Source organism: Leucoraja erinacea, chromosome 21, assembly GCF_028641065.1.
Source record: "Leucoraja erinacea ecotype New England chromosome 21, Leri_hhj_1, whole genome shotgun sequence".
Taxonomy (NCBI): domain Eukaryota; kingdom Metazoa; phylum Chordata; class Chondrichthyes; order Rajiformes; family Rajidae; genus Leucoraja; species Leucoraja erinaceus.
The window spans coordinates 6,876,074-6,898,277 of NC_073397.1; the positions used below are offsets into that span (position 1 = coordinate 6,876,074).

A 22,204-nucleotide genomic window follows, 5' to 3' on the forward strand; every position below is an offset into this window, starting at 1 on the left:
TGCGAGAAAATGTGGCAATGTAGTGTGAAATCAGTCAGGGTGGACAAGGGCATCAGCAACGACAGAGGTTTGGGTTCCAGACTGCTCATCACTATGAGATCAGTGACATTTGATATCTAGGACAGAGTCTGGGAGGGAACAAAAGAAGAAAAAAAAACAAATGCAGCTTAATCAACGTTTAGATCTTCAAGCAAAGCTCTGTAATCACATAGATACAAAAAGCTGGAATAACTCAGCGGGACAGGCAGCATCTCTGGAGAGAAGGAATGGGTGACGGTTCAGGTCGAGACCCTTCTTCAGACCCATTCTGAAGAAGGGTTTCGGCCTGAAACGTTGCCTATCTCTTTCGCTCCATAGATGCTGCTGCACCCGCTGAGTTTCTCCAGCATTTTCCAACCATATGTTCCTTTCATCTTTCTCCTGGAGATAAGCACACTTGCCCGATCCCACCCTGCCAATAATTTCACTGCCCAGTTTGGGCAATAGGTTTACTTTGCTTCTCCTGCACTCCCCATGCCACTGACGACTGGAATGGGTTTTTAAATGGCTCTGTTTTAGCAGAGTCACTTGGGCTATAAAAATACAGAAGAGAAAAGGGGAAAAGAAAGAAATAAAAAAGACAAAGAACGAGAAGGCAAAAAAAAGACAAGAGGCTACAGGAGAGAATGAAAAGGATAGAGACTCGAATCCTGCCCTATCCACTCTAACAGTGTGACTTTCAACGGCTGATGTGTGCTCAAAACATAAAAAATGTTATGACAAACAATAGCCATCCACGGCTTACCCAAAACGATGCCATTACTCTGCACTCCCACAGCTGTCTGAGCAGCATGCAAACATCAGGTATTAAAACCTTAAACTGTCTGAATTTTATGAAAATCTAATCTGGGTTAATGATGGCTTTCGATGTGGCGCGACAGTGGAGAGAGCTCATTTACATTCTGATGATCAGTTCCCTGCTGACTCACTTTTGGCTGGGCCCACAGATTCATTTATCCTCTCACTCCCCAAGCAGACACTTCCTCTGACCAGCTCGCTGCGTTGGCTTTGGGGAACATTACACCCTGCCAGCGAGGGTGAAAGTAGCACTTTACCTGCTGGTACCAGGCAGCACAAACGATTCAACAACGCACAATGAAACACAAACAGCTTTGATAATATTCACAGCATATAGTTTTTTCATCATGGTGAGTGAGGGGCCTTTAAATCTACATCAACCTGTTCAGGTACCTCCAGGGGTGGATTTTCACAGGGCTGGTTAAACTCTGGCTGGAAAATTGCAACAGCCTCTTTTAACCCTAGCATGATAATTTTACTAATTGGCATTTTGATTGCCGTGAAGGAGTCGGGAACATGGAGGGAACATGGAGGAACACAAAAGATTCAGACCAGTCCAAAGATAGTTTGTTCCCAGAGTTTAAAATGCTTAGAACTCTTCACCTCCTAATAATTGTTCCCAATGACTTAGTTCAGATATAAAACATGCGCATAGCTGGGAGTTTATGCTAGAAGTGTATACAACGGCAGTTAGCCCACAGTTGGAGCATGGGTACTGGTCATTATATCACAGTAAAGATATACGCAGGTGCTGGAGAAGGGTTGGAGATTTACTAGAATACAGTTAGTTTAGGAAAATTGTAGCTGTTAAGATTGGATCGGCCAGGATTGTTTTCTTTGTCGAGGATGATGTAGAGGGGAGAGAGAGAGCAAGAGATAATTAGAGCGTGTAAAAAAATTAATTATGAAGGACTTCCATCATCTTCTTTGAAATCCCGTGGGTTTTGTGGGTAAGCTAATGAGGCCAATGTGGGAAGAGTAGACTCTGCCACAGCTGGGCTGGGAGGGTGTGTAGTTTGTGAGCTTATGCAGAGTCTCCGTGCTCTCTCTGTGCATAGACCGGAGGTTCTAGTCACCAGCCTGGACTGTCACCCCTCCACATTGAGTGGTAATGAGCGAGAGGGGGTCAGGTCAGTGAATAGGAAGGACATTTCCCTTAGCCCTGGATTCAAATACAAGGGAAACATCGATATAGTGGGATTTAAAGGAAGATTAGAGGGGAGAGCAGGCAGCGTTTTTTTTTTTTTAAAACACACAAATTAAAAGATGTGGTAGGTATCTGGAACTCTGCCCGAAAGTGTGGTACAGGCAGTAACTCCCACTGTACTTAAATAGTTCCTGGGTATGTATTTGCAGAGCTGTGATCTGGAAAGCCACAGGCCCAGTCTCCAAAAGGTGGGATTAAACCGGGTGCCTTATTTTTTATTTCTCATAGTGGTCTGTGAGGCAAATAGAGCCATCGAGTCATCCAGCACAGAAACAGCCCTTCGACCCTTCATGTCCAGGCTGTAGCCCAAGTACCCATGTACACTAATTCCATTTACCAGCAGTGGACTGTGCTACTCCAATCCATGTATCTAAAGTGACCACTCACTGATCCGTTCCAACAGAGGGGAGTGTTTACCCCTACAGCCAGGTCTTCACATGTAATGCAAGGAGACAATGCTGCTTGAGGGTCTAGGCCAGACCCCGCTCATTACTAAATTTCTGATTGGATAGGTGGAGGTATCTGGATTCTAACACCTGCATTACAATGTGCCAGTGATTGCATCAAAGCTCACCTTGACACAGATGAACAAAGGGATGCTATGGGCTTGTGTAGCACTAAAGAACAGCAGATCTACATTTGTGTAGAAAGGAACAAAAAGCTGGACTGAAGAAGGGGTTTGGCCTGAAATGTTGCCCATTTCCTTCGCTCTATAGATGCTGCTGCACCCACTGAGTTTCTCCAGCACTTTTGTCTACCTTCAATTTTCCAGCATCTGCAGTCCCTTCTTAAACAAAAAGCTGGAGTGACTTAGCGGGTCAGACAGCATCTCTGGAGAAAAGAAACAGGTGACGTTTCTGGTCGAGACCCTCCTTCAGACCTGAAGAAAAGTCTCGACCCAAAATGTCACCTGTTCCTTTTCTCCAGAGATGCTGTCTGACCCGTTGAGTTGCTCCAGTTTTTTGTGTCAATCTTCAGCAGACCTACATTTACCTTGCTCCTTCCTGAATCAGAGACTAGATCAAAACACACAGACAATTGGGTAGTCTACATCCCAGCAGTATGAACATTGACTTCTCCAATTTCAGGTCTTCCCTGCTTTCTCCTTCTTTCCCCTCAATTTCAGGTCTTCCCAGCTCTCCCACAGCCCACTGTCTCCGCCTCTTCCTTTCTTCTTCCCGCTTCCCCCCACCCCCACATCGGTCTGAAGAAGGGTCTCGACCCGAAATGTCGCATATTTCCTTCGCTCCATAGATGCTGCCTCACTGCTGAGTTTTTCCAGCAGTTTTGTCTACCACAGACAACTGGTAAATACTTTCCGAAGAGCAACCTGCACACAGCCAAACCCCAGAAATAATAAACCAAGGGATTAATACTGTCCAAGGTACCCATGGAGACTTCCCACAAACTGTGCCTTTGCAATCCAAGATTACTGTGCACAAATTAACATCACATCGAATGGTTGACCCACTGGCCAACACTAGTCTCTGGGTGATGTGATCACTTTACTGAAAACCTCGTTATTAATCACACACGTTTGTGGAATCTTTTTAATGTACAAATTTACTGTTGCGTTTCTTACACTATATTCGTGGCAGCACTTCATTCGTGAAGCAAGTGCTGTGGAGGTGGTGAAAATTCCTCCCCTTTGTTGCTCTATTTGTGGAAGCTGTTGAAGCCAGGCTCGGCTCTGCTGATGGGACTCAGGTAGATGTCATCAGCACACTGCAGATGGCAAGGGAGTCCTCATTGTGTTCTGATGAGGGGTGGTAAGGGCACTGTATGTGAACTACTTGCTCGGCAGAGCGTGCCAAGGCATTTTGTTGAATCTCTAAAATGTATCACCAGCAAAAGAAAAGAAACAATCTGGCCATTCACTGGCGTTTATGGCATGTGCCTGGAACCAGAATCCTTGCTGCTTCAGTGAACATCAGTTTGTCGAATTGTATTGGAGTGCTCAGATTCTTCGTGGACACAACTACACAAATGTAAGCTACAAGAGTAAAAATATCACGGCCAGAAAGAAATATCTGCTGAAAGAAATGCATTAGTTGAGCATTTTCAATTAATTTACGATGAGAAATGGTGAAAAATGGACAGTTTCTATATATATATATAATTTTAAAGACTTCTGAATACTTTGAACAATGCATGTTGACGATAATCAGGTTGAAATAATAAATGGGAAGAGCCTGGAATTTTACTTTCTCTCCTCTGCCAGCCTGAGATGACCACCAGAACTACATGGGAGAGGGTCTTGAAATGCTCCCTCATGCTCAGGACAATAGAAGGATTGCTTGTCTGTTTTACTCAAGACATCTTTCTTGTCTGCTCAAATCCATAACAAATCGAGCATTGGTAAATATTCTAGGTCTCGATAAAACGGCCAACATAGAAACAGCCATGTAGCTCGACTGGTCTATGTTGTCATTTATGCTCCAAACCAGTCTCTTCCCAACTCGCTTCATCTAACCCCATCTGCACATACCTCTATTTCCTTCCTCCCTCATGTGTTTATCTGTGCTATTAGCTTCAACCTCTCCACGTGGTAGCAAATTCGACTCTGCATTTATTAAAAAGGAAAGGTAGATCAGAAGATAACAAATGTGGTTCCGTCAAATATGAAACAAAACAGGTTTTCATACTCCAGTTAGTTGAAACCTCCTCTAGACTGATCTGTGTCTTTACACTCTGCCAGATCTGGCCTCCAATGGATCCCCAGTAGTCAAGGCTACACTATAGGGGGCATCTCTCCTGATCCCAATGCCCCAAAGCTCTGGAGAAACAAAACCACCCCACCTCCTGCCCCATCTCTAATATTCTATTTACATCTATCATTTGACCTCCATTTTCATTATTTCATTTATTACCTCCGTGGTTCAGATTCAATTAAAAAAAAAGTATACACACACTCCCGAGGAACAATTGGGAAGCAGAACCGAGATGGGTGTTGTTATCTGTTACCGACCCATTGCAGGATGGAGACAGCGACGGTAGGGTGGGAAGAATGATGCCAGTAGGAACTCAAAGGATCCAGGTGTATTTGGAGAAAATAAAAATCTAGTCCTTTTCATACTTGTAAGGAGATACGAGACATGCAATTCTATGTAAAGGTGTTCAGGTTTTTACTTCACTCGGCAGCAAGACATCATTAAATTCAGCACTAGTATACAGTGCACTGAAGTCCTTTTGGACATGAATTTCCAGATAGAAAAGGCTGCAGTGGATTATGAAAACATTTTTTTTTCTAGTCCATAGCACCAGATCAGCTGATGTGAGGTGGTGAGAAACAACAACTGAATGGCGAGGATCTGAGCACCTGATGTCTGACGCCATTGTTGTCAACTCACCTGGATTCAATAGCTATGTGCAAAATCATAAACAAAGTGCATTCCTTACAAATACATATTCAAGATTGCTGCACACAGTTGGCCGGGTAAATTTACCACAGTGACTGACTGCAGTGCATCAACTGCCCTCCGTATTGCTCTGTATCCTGAAGCATGATTACAATTCCATGCCACCCTCCAACAAAAGACATCCGTGATTGCGAGCAGGAGTGCCGGCAACGCCGCTCAAGTCTCCATCAGTTTAGTAGCGGAGTAGACACAATGGGCTGAATGGGCTCGTTCTGCTACGACTTCTGAACTTATGAGTTCAGAGATAGAGCATGGAAATAGGCCTTTCGCCCAAACTGACCATCCATAGATCACCCATTCACACTAGTTCGATGTTGTCCCACTTTCTTGTCCATTCCCTGCACATCAAGGGGAATTTTACACTGGCAAATTAACCTACAAACCCACACGTCTTTAGGATGTGGAAGGAAACAGAATCACCAGGAGGAAACCCACCACAATCCGGGGAGAACGTGCAAACTCAGCACAGACAGTTCTCGAGGTCAGAATCAAACCCGAGGCAGCAACTCATCTAACGGTAGCACCATGCTGGCTAGCACTCTTGCCTCATCCGCCCCACCACCAAAGACAGCAGTTTCAAGAAAATGTTTCAGTAATCTCCACTCTTATCCTCTGGCCTCTACTTCCTGCCTTTAGAAGTTTTAGTAACGTTCCATTTCTATCTCATCTGAAATGTACCTACCCAGCCTTCTCTGGTGCTCCAGCTGCCACCCTCCCACCCCACTGCCCGGGAGGGGTGGGGAAAAAATCTATTCTACCATTGCCGTGTCCGCACCTCCGACTATGTTTATCAGCTTGGTGGTGGGCGCAGAGCAAGGCTGAGTACACAGCTCCGGCAGTCCCACTGGTTCGAGGACACACACTTCACCATTCCATCAACTCCTTTACTCTGGCAAATCAAATTCCATGAGTCCATCACACGCAGATTTTCCTCCTTTTACTTTCTTCCAAAATGTTACTTTCTCACGCTGTGGGCCAAGCCCAGTTGCCCTTGAGAAGGGCATGGCCAACTTCAACCTTCCGGAACCACTGGTGCTCTAACGGAGTTCTGGGATGTAGACCAATTAACAAAGAACCAGCAGTAAATTCCTACTCTTTGGAACGTGCTGCAATTTTCCATCAACAACCAACCTACCGACAATTCTGTATCTTGTGTGTGTGCACATGTTATACAGAAACGCACACATATCCATACACAAACACATAGCTTTCCCTCGCTCTCTCTATTATCGCCTCCTTCCCAGTTCTCCCACCAGTCTTACTTTCTCCGACTACATCCTCTCTGTCCCACCCACTCCCGACATCAGTTTGAAGGTCTCGACCCGAAACATCACCCATTCCTTCTCTCCAGAGATGCTGCCTGTCCTGCTGAGTTACTCCAGCATTTTATATCTACCTTCGATCTAAACCAGCATCTGCAGCTCTTTCCTATACACACAAACACATATATCCACACACACATATCCATACACACACACACACATATATATTCATACATACATATCCATGCACACGTGTGTGTGTGTGTGTGTGTGTGTGTACGGAGATATATGTGTGTGTGTGTGCGCATAAATATTATATACACACACGTGTGTGTGTGTGTGTGTGTGTGTGTGTGTATAATACAGCTTTTTCATGGGTTTAACAGAGTACTATGTTTGCATATCTGCGGTGCTGCTGCAAGTAAGAATTTCATTGTTCAGTTTCAGGACGTTTCACAATCAAACACTCGACACTATTGACTCTGTTGAAGGAAATGTCTGGGGCTGCAGTGAAGTTGGAGTGATAGGAGGCAGTTGATAACTCTCAGGAAAGGTTGATGGGAATGTCTCAAACTGTCAATAATCATTTAACATTTGGGTTAAAAACACACAGATAGTCTTGTTGATGGGATGAAAGAAAAAAACAAAAAGGGCTAAAAATAGTTGTTTAGTTTGGAGCAGAGTGCCTTGGCTCGCAAGGACAAAGGTGGGATAGAGAAGTTGCTGTGGGATACAGGGTACTTTTGCGGGTGAACTGAGGACGTTCCCTGGCAACCTGCATGCACCTCATTTTTTTTCATCCATTCTTCTGTTCCTGATCTACTGCAGCCACTTGGGTTTTGTGTGGCTGGACATCCTTCGGTTGTCTACAAATCATTCTTTATGATCTATTTGACCAGAGGAGTCATCTAAGAACGAGACAGTCATTCTTGCACTTTTCAGCTACACCATAGATGGTACCAGATATGCCAAACCAATACGGTTAGCCCAGAAAACCAGGTTGCAAAAAAAATAATCAATCTGCAGGAAGAATTTTGCAGTTTCAGCCATTTGTGTTTTTTTTGCTCCAGTTTCAAGCGTCTGCAGTCTCTTGTCTCCAGAAAGCAGGCGCGGGTCCAGCAGGGCATTCTTATCTCCTTCCACCCTGCTGCATTCCATATCAGCAAGCATTTAAATGGTAAATTTGAACCTGTCCCAATATATAACTGGCCACTAAAGACCTTGGTGCACTTTGTAGAGCTATCACCTCACAGCTCCAGTCACCCAGGTTCGATCCCCACCGTGGGTGTTGTCTGTGTGGCTTTGCAGATACTGCATGCTCTCCGATATGTCCAGGTTTCTCCCGGGGTGCAATGGTTTCCACCCATGTCTCAAAGAACTGCTGGCCCGTAATTGGCAACAGTACATAACCCCTAATGTGGCAAAATGTAGGGGTGATAGGAACGTAACGAGAATAAAGAGCGATTTGTGTAAACGGGTGTTTAATGGCCAGCATAGAGTAGGTGATGGCTGGTCTATCTCTCCCTCCTAACCCCATTCTCCTGCCTTCTCCCCATCACCCGTACTAATCAAGAATCTATCTATCTCTGCTTTGAAAATATCCATTGACTTGGCCTCCACAGCCTTCTGTGGCAAAGAATTCCACAGGTTCACCATCCTCTGACTATTCCTCCTCATCTCCTTCCTTAAAGGGACGTCCTTTAATTCTGAGGATATGACCTCTCGCCCCTGACTCTCTCAGCTCCAACCACTGAACTAACCTTCAGGATAAATTAATTTTAAAATACAAGCCTACAAGACCCGTGAATATGCCGAGGTTGTGGGCAAAAAGCATCCGAACACATCACGAGGGGAGAGTCAGACATTGATAATTCTCCGCTTTCTGTGGAATCTACGCAGCACACTAAGCGCAGACACAAAGGGCTCGTTCTTTTTATTCAATGAGCTGAGTGAATTAACTTGGAGCGGCAGAGACCGTCTCTCTTTCAGTGAGAGCCGGCTACTGTTTATGTAGATGTGAAGTAACAGATCACTTTTGACCTACATTTGTCACATGCATGTCTGTCTGCCTGTTCTGCGGGCAGGAGAGGAGAGAGAGAGAGAGAGAGAGAGAGAAAGAGAGAAAGAAAGAGGGAGAGAGAGAGGCCCCTTTAAAACCCCAAACAGTGAAATCTGTTGTGCTCTTCACTCAATGAGCCGGGGGTGGGGTGGGGTGGGGGGGAGCTGTGGACTTTCTCTGCAGTCGGAGGAATCCTCACTGAGCAATCCATTCATCCATGCTGTTACGTAATACTGCAGACAGTATTACCTAACGCAGCACACAGTCTATGCAACAGAAACTGGCCGAGAGAATACAAACCCAGACTGATCTTCAGTAGAGGCTGGGAGCCGGTGCACCCCAAATTTCTTACCTGCACCTCTTGCTAATCTGAGCAATGGTAGAACAGTGAACTCTTCACTTTATTAGCAAGGGAGCTGGGGTGGAATTAACAAATCCCAGGAAATGGTTAAAAGCGCTGAAAGGTGGTGAATTTGGCACAGGTTCCTATTTTTTGAGAGACAAATCACTGCAAGTCCCTCAAAAGTGAAATGCCGTTGAAGCACGAAATGAGGTGGCAGAAGAGGAAAAAAAAAATGTTGCAGTCGCAACAATTTTATCTTTGTGTTGTCTCCACTGCAGTAGTGTTTGGTGCATTCTATTTACATTCTTGCGTACGGATGCTGCAGTTTCTCAAGAGCCCCGGTTCACCAGCTGAAGCCCTGCCAGAGTTCTGTGACCTTTGGTCCTGGCCTCTTGAGGCTTTGGCTGACATTTTTCCAAAGCAAAACAACACAACCCTTGTGGAGTCAGTAACATTCTGCGACGTGTAAAGAATGAAGCCTAAAACTGAAAGCTCCAGTAATTCAAAGATTAAATGGGAGCCATTTTTATTTTTTTTTTAAACTTCAACCTCCCAGTGACATCTGTCCTTTGAAATCTGCCATTTCAAAGTCAAATGCAAACCCCTTTATCCTTGCTCTTGGACTGCGATGGGGGGAGGGCAATTGGCGGACTGTGCTAATTGAAGGAGTTATTCCAGCCTGATGTCATTCAAAGTCTTACCACTCCACATGGCAACTGCTTTAATTAATGCCTTTAACTCAGACAACCAAACACACACATTAGGTGCACTTCAGAAACGACACAATGGAGGCTCTTGAGATCTCTCTCTTCACCAGACAGCGACATCGCAAGAGCCAGTCTAGTTGAAGCTGGGGGGTGGACATGGGTTAGCACAGGAGTGCACAGAGCAATGGAGAGCAGGCGAGCACAGCCACTCACACTTGCTGCAACTGTTCTAAATTTAACCAGCGGAACAAAAGCCGCATACTCTCACTTTATTTGCATATTCCTCCCAGCCAGAGAGACACAACATGAAGCTGGCTGCCTTGAAAACTGGGTATCACACTCTGTAAACACAGGATACAGACTCCCAGCCACCAATCAACCTTGCAATCTGATAATTCCCTCTTATTCAAGATAACGATCACCATTAACCTGGTATTTTTTGTTAACCAAAGGAGGGAATTTGCTAAGTCAGCGACGAAACATAGCAGGGTCGCATGGTTTTGGACAGCTCAGTGCTTCAGGTGAGTGTGACCTTTAAGGGACTTCCAAGCCCTACTTACTGCCTGCTGACACGCACCGTGAACTGGTGACGATGCTGATTCTACACTGCAGCTGGGAGAGAGATTAAAACCCTGCAAAAAGAGTTACAGAAGCAACCGATGGTTTTAGTAAACAGCTGAGGCAGGGTCTTGACCCAAAACGTCACCCATTCATTCTATGCAGAGATGCTGCCTGTCCAGCGGAGTTACTCCAACATTTTGTGTCTGCCTTCAGTGTAAACCAGCATCTGCAGATAATTTCTTACGCATTTTGTCTACATGAATGGCCATGTGATTGCAAGAGCACGCGCTTCTTGGTTACACCTGTCTGGGTGACACTGCCCATTACTGTGGGTGGCAGACTGCCCACTCATCTGGTGAATTTAAGGGCACATCCTCCCCTATTCTCCTGAATACACTGTCACCACAAACTGGAAAGACAAGGCGAATAAGTTAGTAAAATGACAAACTCAGTTAATATTTTTCAGTAGTGATCAGCAGTGTTTAATAAAGCACTGCGTCACGCGATTATGTTTCACAGCTCATTGCTTTTCCACCTGTATTAACAATCCAAGATCAATGCCTTCAGGTCAATTCTGAGGAGCTGGCAAAAGTAGAGCATGGATATTCTGAATATATTTGGACCCTGATCCATCATGCTAACAAACTACCCAAATCATTTAAATGTTGTTATGGTTACATGGAATCCCTGTCTTTCTTTATTACCGAAGAGTTTGGCAATGCTTTGTTACTGCAGTGGAAACTGACAACCTTGTTTCTTCCAGCAGGAGGAAGTCAGGTTGCATCTACCAGGTGCATCCGCTGGAGTTGCTATCCCACATGGTGCCCTGACACCACCAATGCAGCTCTGTTTGGACCATGGCTGAGATACCCTGGAGCTGAGAAGTCCTGATGAAATGCAAACAGCAATGGTGAGCAAGTTATTGTTAAATGCCGCTTGGTAGAATGGTTGACGACATCTTCCATCGATTTGCTGACTACTGGTGAATGAATTGACAGGTTAAGTGGGAAGATCAGATTTATTCTGCTTTTGGTATTCATTTATCATCATCACATGTTCTGAGATACTGAAAACGGTTTTGCCGCCAACCAGGCAAATAATACCACACACACACACACACACACACACATGTATATTCAAGCCATATACATGTACAACGGGTAGTGCAAAAAGTGAAAGGAAAAAAGTATTACAACAGAGAAAGTACTAATGAGAATATATAACAGCTGCAGCAAGGTAGATTGGAAGATCAGGTAGACCTGGGTGCGAATGGTTCTTGATTTTGTTGGCCCATTTCTCAAGGCAGCATGAAGTGTAGATGGTGTCATTTGGGTTTTTTTTGGGGGGGGGGGGGGGAGAAGGGTGGAGATAGAACTGGTTTGCACGTTGGACTGGGCTGCATCCATTTCTCTGCAATTCATCGTAGTCTTGTGCCAAACTAAGTTATGACATGTAGCAATAGAATGCCTTCTATGTCAAAATAGGGAAGAGTTTTTGGAGAGATGCCAAATTTCCATGGACTTCTGAGGAACTAGAGGTGTTTGTGCGCTTTCTTAACCAGAGCAGATATTTCGTGACATTCTGGGCCAATGTTCCCCATTGCTAGTGAACCGAAACAAGAGGCGCAGTGAGTGCTCTTGGTGGTTGCCTGTTGCTCATGGCTGTTTCTTGATGCCGGCTGAAAGCGGCCTTGTGATCATGGGGACCTCATGAGGAAGCCAAGTTGAATCATCCACTCAACACTTCAGATCACGTTCATTGTCATCCACACTAGGGTGCAATGAAATTCCTTGTTGCATGAAGCTCACAGGATACATGACGAGAGAAACAATAAATACACCAAGGAATGTGAAACAGCAGATTGGTGCAAAGATTGCTGTGCAATATGTAATGATGCAAACAACAAAATATCAAAGTACAATCATAGATTAGTTGAAGAGTTGAGAGAAACCGTACATGACAGCACCACCAGGAAAGATGCAAAAGGGGTGACGGGTTCGGGTGAGTAGGAAAAAGCTCTTCTCAAGTCTGGGTAACTCAGCTTTCAAGCCCCTATATCTTCTCCAAAAAGGCAGGAGAGAGGAAAGAAAATGGCCAGGGTGAAAGACAGATACAATATACTGAACATGGTTGTCCATGATGCATCCTTTTCTTTAACACACATACACTGGCCCTGCCACTGTTAAAGGATGGGAGCATTCTTGGATGGGAATGTTTCTGTTTGATGCTCAATTGCTTGCCTGCCATGCTTCACAATGGATGTGGAAGGACTGTAAACCTGGAGGCTGCAAGCTCACTTTGCTCACTGCTCAGTACAGGTAATGCTGCAACAGAGGACTACATCAGTTTGATGTCTAGTCCTGCTCCTCGTGGAATCAGAGTTCATGCCAAATATATGCACCAGATTCTGAGATTGCAGTAGGCACGTCTGCTGCTGTTGATGGTCCGAAGTCTTGATGCCCAATTTTAAGCTAACAAAGAGCAGATTCCATTTAGCACAAGGGTACTCTCAAGCAGGGTAGTCTTCGTGAGAGGGGATTTTCTCTCCACAGGGGCTGTGTGATTGAATAGAGTCAGTTACACACACTGGCTCAATGCGCTATCCTAAAACAAGAATTTTTGAAAGCAGAATTGTTCAGTTTAAGCTGAATGTGGGAGATGCTATGTTGAACAGACTTCACAGTGTAAGTCAGGTGTGGGCCACTTTTGATTATTGTATTCCACCCAAGGAAACCTCAGGAAATCAAAAAGAAAAATTGTGGTCGATTCTGGAAATATATAAAAACAGATTGCTCTAAACACTGTAGAGCCAGCAGTATCGTGTATCAGAGATAGTGCATGTTTGAAGGCTATAATCAGTATGCCATTTTTCTCTCTACAGATGCTGCCTGGCCTGATGCGTGTTAAGCATTTGCTGTTCTTATTTATGTTAGATACGACGCTCAATGTGTTTTTCACTATTAAATGGGTCAAGATTAATGCAAGTGAGATCCAATCAGGACTTTTGATATCACAGCACTTGTACACTATCCACACGGAACATTTTTAGATAGTAAACTCTGCAGATGCACATTCAGCCACACAGGCACCAGATATGTAGCTTGAAATGCAAAGAGATTACATTTGTTTGATGGGACATTCAAATTCAAATAGCCAGTACTGGAGCCCTTATCACCAGTGTTATTCACCCTTCAGCTTGTTCAAAGGCAGCTGCTCCAATGGCTAGGCCGAGCCACTCGGACCAGAACATTTCAGCTTTGAAGCCCGATGAGAACATGCGTGGAGGTGGTGAAGCCAGCCACCTACTGAATGAAGCATGGCCTTGCATGGACTTCATTGCAATTCAATTGCAGAGCTTCTGTCTGTCATTCTCCCAGTCTTCTGAAAGAAAGCCCAGGATCATTATTGTATGGGAATCATTGCCTCAGCATTTGGGTGGGATGGGAGCCTGAATGGGAGCATTTGCCAGTTATAAATTGGTTATTATACACCAGTGTCTCCCCAAGGATAATCTTTCAATCATCAACTAGAATGACTGGGGGAGTACGAGCCAGAGCAAGGGAAGATGCTTCGACACACACTAATACAATAGCCGTCTCCCTCTCGCGTTCTCCAGCTTGTATTTGGTCTATTTATACAACGTTGTTCAATGGGTCTCAAATAGATTTCAAACACGTGCTTTTCCTTTGGGACATATTACAGACTGCACACAACACTGCAACAGGGCAGTTCCCATCATGGTTGTAAACTCTACCAGGCAAAGAGCACCTGCCTCAGTGCTTTATGCTCCTCTGAAGGGTCTCATTACTAGGATCCCAGGAATACCTTCCCCACAGCTGAAGACAGCAGCATTTGAGATCAGATTTGTCACGTAAACTTGGTAGACAAACCCTGGTTCCTCTCTGCAGTGAAAACTTCAGGCGAGGTCCATCAGCAGCTGACAGAGGATGATCCCAATTTTCCATGCCATCTTACACCAGCCTAGGGCTGCCTCAACTGCTTTCCACCCATTGAGGTGTGGCCCACTGTTGCAGTGTTGGGAATTGCAGCAGTTAACCCCAAAGCATGGTGAAGCTTTGACAGCCACACAAAGAAGCAATTATTCATCAGATTCGTATGATCTTTCGGCACGGATCCATTGGCCCACCGAGTCCACGGCGACAGCTGTGCGTCTCATCTTAGTGACACAAGTTGAGGGAGAAATATGTACCAAGGCAGAGGGAATTCTCTGCTCCCCTTCCAATAGGTAATTTGTGTCCAGATGAGACGACACTTTACCACCACATCTGAAAGAGAGTGACCCTCCAGCCGCATACAATAGACAATAGGTGCAGGAGTAGGCCATTCGAGCCAGCACCGCCATGCAATGTGATCATGGTTGATCATCCCCAATCAGTACCCCGTTCCTGCCTTTTCCCCGTATCCCCTGACTCCGCTATCTTTAAGAGCCCTATCTAGCTCTCTCTTGAAAGTATCCAGAGAACCTGCCTCCACCGCCCTCCGAGGCAGAGAATTCCGCAGACATTCGCCATGATCATATTGAACGCGAGGCATGATTGAAGTACCTAGTGGCTGCCGCCTACTCTTTTTCATGTGTCCTTGCATCCTATCCCTCAGGATTTGCAAGCCACAAAGCCAGCCATTAAAATAGTGTGTTGTAAAAAAATGTACTCAAGCTGGACCACTTTCCATCCTTTAAACCTGTTCTTGGGCAAGGTCTACTGCATCCACCGACTTCCCTGACCCAGCCTTTGAAGCAGGACTGTGTTGGCAGGACAGTCAACCTGTGCAGTGCTGCAGGCAAGGCAAGACCTTGCTTGGTCAGCTGCCACTGAATGTGGAGTGCTTACCTCATTAGTTTTAAAATCAGGAGTTTACCCATTCCAGAGATTTCAGCAGCTGCAAAGGTTTGAGTGGCCAAGCATTAAGGGATTGTCACTAATTCATTACCTCCACCAACTAAAAGAGCAACATTAAAAAAAACCTCACACCATGAGCTATTTTACCTTTAACATTTGAGTCAGCATTTACATTATTATCTAGCCTGATGTACTTGTGGAATAAGCGAGTTTGGTATTCAGACTGCGCATGCCCAGGTCATTGGTCACCAGCTATAAACAGTCTCGGCAACAGTGGTGCTGCATTGCGTGCAGGTTTGCGTTTTGTCTGTCGGCTCTCCGTCACTGAGGCCGCTGTTGAGTTGCTGCTGGGCCGTCCCAGTCCCCTCCCTGGTGTCCCGTCCCCGTCCCCGTCCGGGGTGGCCCTGGGCTGGCAGGGCGGCCGCTGGCTCCAGCTCGTCTCTGCCTGTCCTGCAGGGTTGGCCGGCAGCCCTCCACCTCCATCCCCCCTCCCCTCAGTCCGACACCGAGATCCTGCTGAAGATGGGCAGCCGTCAGCCCTGCTCGAAGACGGGCGACTCCGAGCCGCTGCTGCTGAAGTCGTCCTGGTCGGAGAGAGAGTTTGCGGACGGGGTCCCGCCAGCCATGGGTAGGCCGGGCGCGCGCTGGTGCTGTTGGTGGTGCTGGCAGCAGCAGCAACCTCCTCCCCCTCCCTTGCTTAGCCCCAAGTCTGGGCCAGCTCCAACTCCAGGTCGGGGCTGAAGGCACAGTCGAGCGTCAGGCCGGTGGAGGCCGGAGCCTTCGCTCCTCCTCGAGGTTGTGGACGAAATGGCAGCGGGTACCTTAGGGGCAGAAGCCGGTGGTGTGCAAGGTACGTCTAGTACTTGGGCTGGCGGCTGAAGGAGCGCAGCTCAGCCAGGCAGTGGGTGAACTGGCATTTGTCGCCGTAGCGGCCGATCGGGGAGCGGGTTCCTCTGGAGTTGGAGCGGGGTTGGGCTGGAGTTGGTGCTGGCTGTAGGTCTGTGGGTTCTGCCTGCGGGCCTGGGGCCGCTGGTGTCATTGGACGAGGCTGTCGTTTGGCCTGGCGGGAGAGGCGGAGGTGAGCTACGGTGGGCCCTGGGCCAGTGTCCTGACGGTCCGGACGACGGCTGCCCCCCGGGCGGGGATGGGACACTCGAGTGGTGGGGGGAGGGGGGGGGACCAGGGATAGTCTAGTGGCGGTTCGGCAGCGCTGGGGACGCTGGTTCGATCCTGGCTGCGGATGAGGTGCGGCTCTGCGGATGAGAGCCGGTCCAGTTTCTCTCCCCCCCCCTCCCCGCCTCCCCACTGAAAAAGACAAAATAAATCAGACCCAAACTATACTTACTGAATCTGCAGCGCTTCATTTGATTTTTATTTATAGCGTTCGACCTTTGAACAATCCCATGATTCCTTGCATTTTTCAGAATACCGAACTCGCTTATACTGTGTTGTCAGAAAGGTCACCTTTTGGATGAGGCCATAATTCAAGGCCCCCTTGCCCTCCAAGATGTTTTGCCCTCCAAGATGGACAATCAAAGAACCAATTGCAATATTTTTTCTAAATTACCACAAGGAAACTTCCCTTGTGCCCAAGTTAATATTCATCACGCCTGTCCCTTCACAAAACCGATCACCTGGACATTCCTACTGCTGTTTATGAGCCTTGCTGTACCTAAAACATCTCGATTCAGACAACATAACAGCAGCCACAATCTCACAAGTTCTGATGGCAACAGCTCAGATCAACTTGGAAGTGTAAACAAAGCAAAATAGATTCTGCCATTCCAGTATTTACGCATCCAGAATTCACATACAACCAGCAAAAATGTAAGAATATTAAACGTTCAACATTTTTTCCCCAAAAATGCTAATTTCAATTCTGCAATTTTGTTTTTGTACAGCTTCCTATCAGCCTAGAGCACAGTGCTGCGGAAGCCAGCCAGGCCAGGCGGTGTGCAATAGTCTACATGTCGCCCACGCATGGTGGGTTTATTTCTATGAAAATATGTACAAATAGTGAATGTTCTCAAGTGTTATGCAAATTTAAAAAGACATTTTGGGCTTTTTTAAGTTTTTATACAAGGCAGTGCAGTTATATGTTGATTAACAACAACATTCTCTGAAGATGTGTCACTTCATGAGACAATGAGCCAGTAATTTGATTTTTGCTGTGTTTTACATTAATACCGTTTAGCTTTAAAGTATCAAATTGCAGTGCAGGATGCATTTAAATGGGTAAGGAGATGGCGTGCAGTTTGGCAATTTACTTGAAGGTTTGTGCACAGAATACACGTGATGATGTACAGAAATGAAGTTATTGACCCATTTACATGTAACCAGCACCTTCCCCCTCATTCTCCTGTTGACTTGAGTTTACAGTAGATTGCAGTTCCAATCACCCCACCAGAGGACGGCTGTGACTGCACTGGAGCGAGGGCAACTTGGGATGGAGTGTTTCACCTACAAGGAGAGACTAGATAGACTGGGTTTGTTTTCCCTGCAGTGCAGGAGGCTATGGGGGAGAGATGCCAGAGGATTACAAAATTAGGAGGATAGGGCAGATAGTAAAATCATTTTCCCCACGGTAGCAGAGTCCAGGGGTGGAAAACCCAGGTGGGCCAGAGGGGACATATGTTTTGAGAGGTGGGGGACATACCCCCCCACATTTTTGTAATCCGGATTTTAAAACCCGGTGAAATCTCCGCTTTCCGCGAAAAGGTGGGGGTGGGACTGATGATCGAGGGCGCCGATTGGACGAGAGAGACGCCAGTCAGCAGGCAATGGGGGCGGGACATGATGATTCAGCGCGATGATTGGAGGAGGGAGGGGTTGGGACTGAGGATAGTGCGCGGTGATTGGAGGAGGGAGACGTGGCACAGACCTGTGCTTCATCCGCAGGCAGGATCGATCCCGGCCGGCTCTCCGGCGCTGTCCCGAGTTCCCCCCCCGACCCCCCTACCAACGGGTGGCCAGAGAGGTCGGCAGCAAAGATCCTCCGCTATAGGATCTTTGGTCGGGAATCAGACGGGCCAGCGCAGAGAAACAGCGCTAAACCCAGCTCAACTCTGCCTGTCCCGCCAAGTGAGCCGACAGCCTTCCTGGACTTGCGGGAAATATGGCCAGCGCGGAGAAGCAGCGCTGGTGTCCCGTCAGTCCAGACAGGGCTGTAGTTAACCCGGTGAGAATGGCAGAGTTGAGCTGCATTTAGCGCTGGATTGAGCCTCCAAAGCCTCGCGCGCGTGTGTGTGTGTGCGCGTGTGCTCATGCACACGTGGTCACCAAAAAATTGTGTCCTCCGTCCCCTCCATATTTTTATAGCGAGTTCCGGTCTTGGCAGTGTCTGTCTAAGACAAGAGGGCAAGTTTAAGGTGAGAGGTAGGAGGGTTTGAGGTGATCTGAGGGGGAATACTTTCACCCAGAGAGTAGTTGCAATCGGGGAAGTACTGCCCGAGAAGTTGGTGCAGGCAGAGACCTCAACATTTATGTAGCATTTGAACAAATACTTAGTCACGGCAAAGGCGGCTGGAGACCCAATGTGGGTGAATGTGATCATAATGGACAGGTACTATGGATGGTGTGGACATGGTGGGCTGAAGGGCCTATTTCTGAGCCGCACAAGTCCTCGTTTTCCCTACACACCTACTGTCTTGTGGGGCAAACAACAGTGGCTCAGGACAAAACTACCTGGCCAGTAATCTCGCTGTCTATTATGTGTGCATCCCACCCATGGCACTTCAGCCAAGGAGCAGCGAGCAGCCCCTAAATGTTACAATGTTAAAGAGGCCATGCTACAAAGGGCCCCAAAGGTTCATTGCTGCGCCATAGAATGCTCTAGAAAAAGGATTAGCAGTAAACTATAGGGTGATCCTGGCTCCAATAGGTACATAGACAACTCATCCTTCACCTTCTCTCCTGGTGCTTTCTCAATGGTTTCACAGTCCAAACATTCTGACTTTTGATGTCTGGACAATTGCCGCTTGCAGCAAGGTGATAACTCACGCATTCACTCGGGCATCGTGACAAGCTGCAACTGGCTCAGGCCTCTTGCGACATTAGAAGACGATATGCAAGTGGATAAAAATTCACAGGGCCACAAATTATAGGAGTAGAATTAGGCCATTTGGCCCATCGAGTCCACTCAATCATGGCTGAACTCTGCCTCTGAATTTGTCTTTCTCAGTTTTAAAAATAGCCACCGACTTGGCCTCCACACCCTCTGTGGCAATGAGTTCCATAGATTAATTACCCTCCGACTAAAGAAGTTCCTCCTCACCTCTTTTCTAAAAGTGCGCCCTTTAATTTTGAGGCTGTGACCTCTGGTCCTAGACGCTCCCACCAGTGGAAACATTCTTTCCACATCCACTCTGTCTATGCCTTTCATTATTCTGTAAATTCTAAACTTAGCATTACATCTCTGTTCCATGTAATTATATAGAATCTAAAATTTTATATAAACGATTCGAAAGACAGCAGTGAGAACGCATTCCTGCTTGCAGACAGTAGAGACAACCACCATTTAGTCTTGCTCCACCACAAGGTGACCTTTCACCCATTTCCCCACCAACACCACAAACAAAACCTAGACTCGTCCTCCCAGATGTAATTGTCACCATAGATTAAGTTGTTTTTCCTCTCTGAATATCTGCAGGAAAATACCACCCTCTTGTAAAATACTGCTTGCTCATCTAAATGCTGAACCCTATTAGAGGGGGTGGGGGTGGGGGGGGGGGGGGGGGGGTGAGGGATTTGGGAACACAAGGGCAAGCAGACACGCACACTCACACACAAAAGGTGGAGCGGGAGAATGAGTGACAGAGTCACTCAATGAGCAAAATCGACTGGGTTTCCTTTTCGACAAATTAATCAACAGAAGGGCAAAACCTGCAGAACCTGCATCATGTCTAGACAGTCGTAACAAAGAACAGATAAAGCACTCGGGCAAGCAGAGGCTGCAGTTTTCTCATTAACATGCAGGAGCTGCATTTATGCCATTTCAGCTGCAGTAATGTAAAAGATACTTTGAGTTAAAAAATAAATAAAATCACAGTGCTCATCCTTAAGTCTGGCTCAGAGGGTGCTGCCTGCCTGCCTGTGTCAGGGCTGATTTGGCTGATACTTTCTCATCTTTCCTTGGGGAGAAAAAATATAAAGTCAGCATATAAATCAACCCAGGAGTGCTGTGGGTATTGTACAAAATGCCAGACAGCACAATTCCTGTGCAAGGGCACAAATCATACACCCTCTTGTGCGCACACACACACACACACACACAAACACTCTTGTGCGGGTGTGCACACACACGCACACACATACACACGCACACACTAATTTACGCTGGCAGACAAGATGGGAACATCAAAATCCAGGACTTCCCAATAGGAAACAATCCCACGGGTGGGATTGGGAACTACAGCATTCATTTAAATGGTGCCTTTAACCTTGCAACCAAGCTGACTTACTGCAGAATTATCAACCAAGTTTACACCAAGCCACATCACCAGACATCAACTCGAGCTACCAAAGGGTTGGTCAAATAAAGCAGGTCAAGAAGCAGTTCAAAATATGTAAGAAAGAACTACAGATGCTGGTTTAAATCAAAGGTAGACGCAAAATGCTGGAGGAACTCAGCGGGGCAGGCAGCATCTCTGGGGAGAAGGAATGGGTGACAATTTGGGTCGAGACCCTTCTTCTCCACCCGAAACGTCACCCATTCCTTCTCTCCAGGGATGCTGCCTGCCCCGCTGAGTTACTTCAGCATTTTGTGTACACCAGCATTTAAAAATAGATGGGGAGATTACTCTGCAGGTGTGTACGGAGTGGGCTGTCACAGATGGATTGCTACCAAGAGTAAATGTACAGAAACACATCTAATGCCCTATCCTCAATGTTTAGATTACAGGTGAATAAAGCACAGGGTCTACAAAATATCAACACTTTGTTTTAACCAGCGAGATCAACCAAAGTGGAGTTGTATTAAGGACAAAGTCAACAGGAATATTTCCCAATGAAAGGTTTTACTGGAAGCCTGCTCCTTAATCATGCTCCTTAAGGGCCTGTCCCACTTATGCAATTTTTTCGGCGACTTGCCAGCACCCGTTATAGTCGCAGCAGGCCACCGAAATGTTTCAACATGTCGCGGGGTGACACCCGTTTGGTCGTGAGTAGTCACCCAAAGAGTCGTACCTTTTTCTGGTTGCTGCTGGATTTTCAACATGTTGAAAGTTTTCGCCAACCTGCTGCGACTATGACGGGTGCTGGCAAGTCGCCAAAAAAAATTGAAATCTGATCCAGAAATAGCAAAGTCTCAACTAGTGAAAATCCAGAGTAAAGTCCCCACCAAGGATGAAAATGTAATGGTGAAAGTGACAGTGAAGATCTCCACAAGTGATTCACAAGCCTGGTGAATGGAGAAAGGGAAAGTTAAGGGCCTGTCCCACCAGCATGCGATTGCATGCGTCTAGCGCGACCAAACATGGTGGCTTGAGGTGTACAGCCTTGCGGGGCTGGTCCCAATTTGAACCGCGAAGGTGCATGGAGTTGTGCGGGGCTGGTCCCGACATCATACTCACCAATCAGCTGGGCAGCAGTCAGGCCGACTGAATTTGGACGTCGCACGGCGTCAGGTGATGACGTCATCACACAACGGCATGCCGGGCGGTGACGTCATCGCGCAACGCCACGCGCTAGGCGTACGACGTCCAGACGCTGCGTACGCCCCCAATGCGCCTGCAGGCCGACAGGCCGTTGGCGCGCGAGATTTTCGGACAGTGCAAGATCTTTAGGAGCCCCGCGCGATGTCGGGACCAGTCCCTCTCAACTCCATACGCCTCCGGCGATCGAAGTGGGACCGGCCCCCACGAGGCCGTACGCCTCAAGCGACCACGTTTGGTCGCACTAGACGCATGCAATCGCATGCTGGTGGGACAGGCCCTTTAGAGAAGCTCATGACA

General features: G+C 46.8%; 1 protein-coding gene across 2 annotated transcripts in view; it reads right to left on the reverse strand.

The window, feature by feature from the left end:
- The window catches only part of LOC129707198 (protein TMEPAI-like), an 83,697-nt gene that overhangs the window by 23,733 nt on the left and 37,760 nt on the right, over positions 1-22,204 (reverse strand). Inside the window, exon 2 of one of the 2 annotated variants that reach the window (XM_055652022.1) lies at positions 4,533-4,607. The exons of the other annotated variant lie outside the window; for it this stretch is intronic. Within the exon in view, the coding sequence (XP_055507997.1) occupies positions 4,533-4,607 (75 nt within the window). The remainder of the gene's footprint in view (positions 1-4,532; positions 4,608-22,204) is intronic. 2 annotated transcript variants of the gene reach the window in all.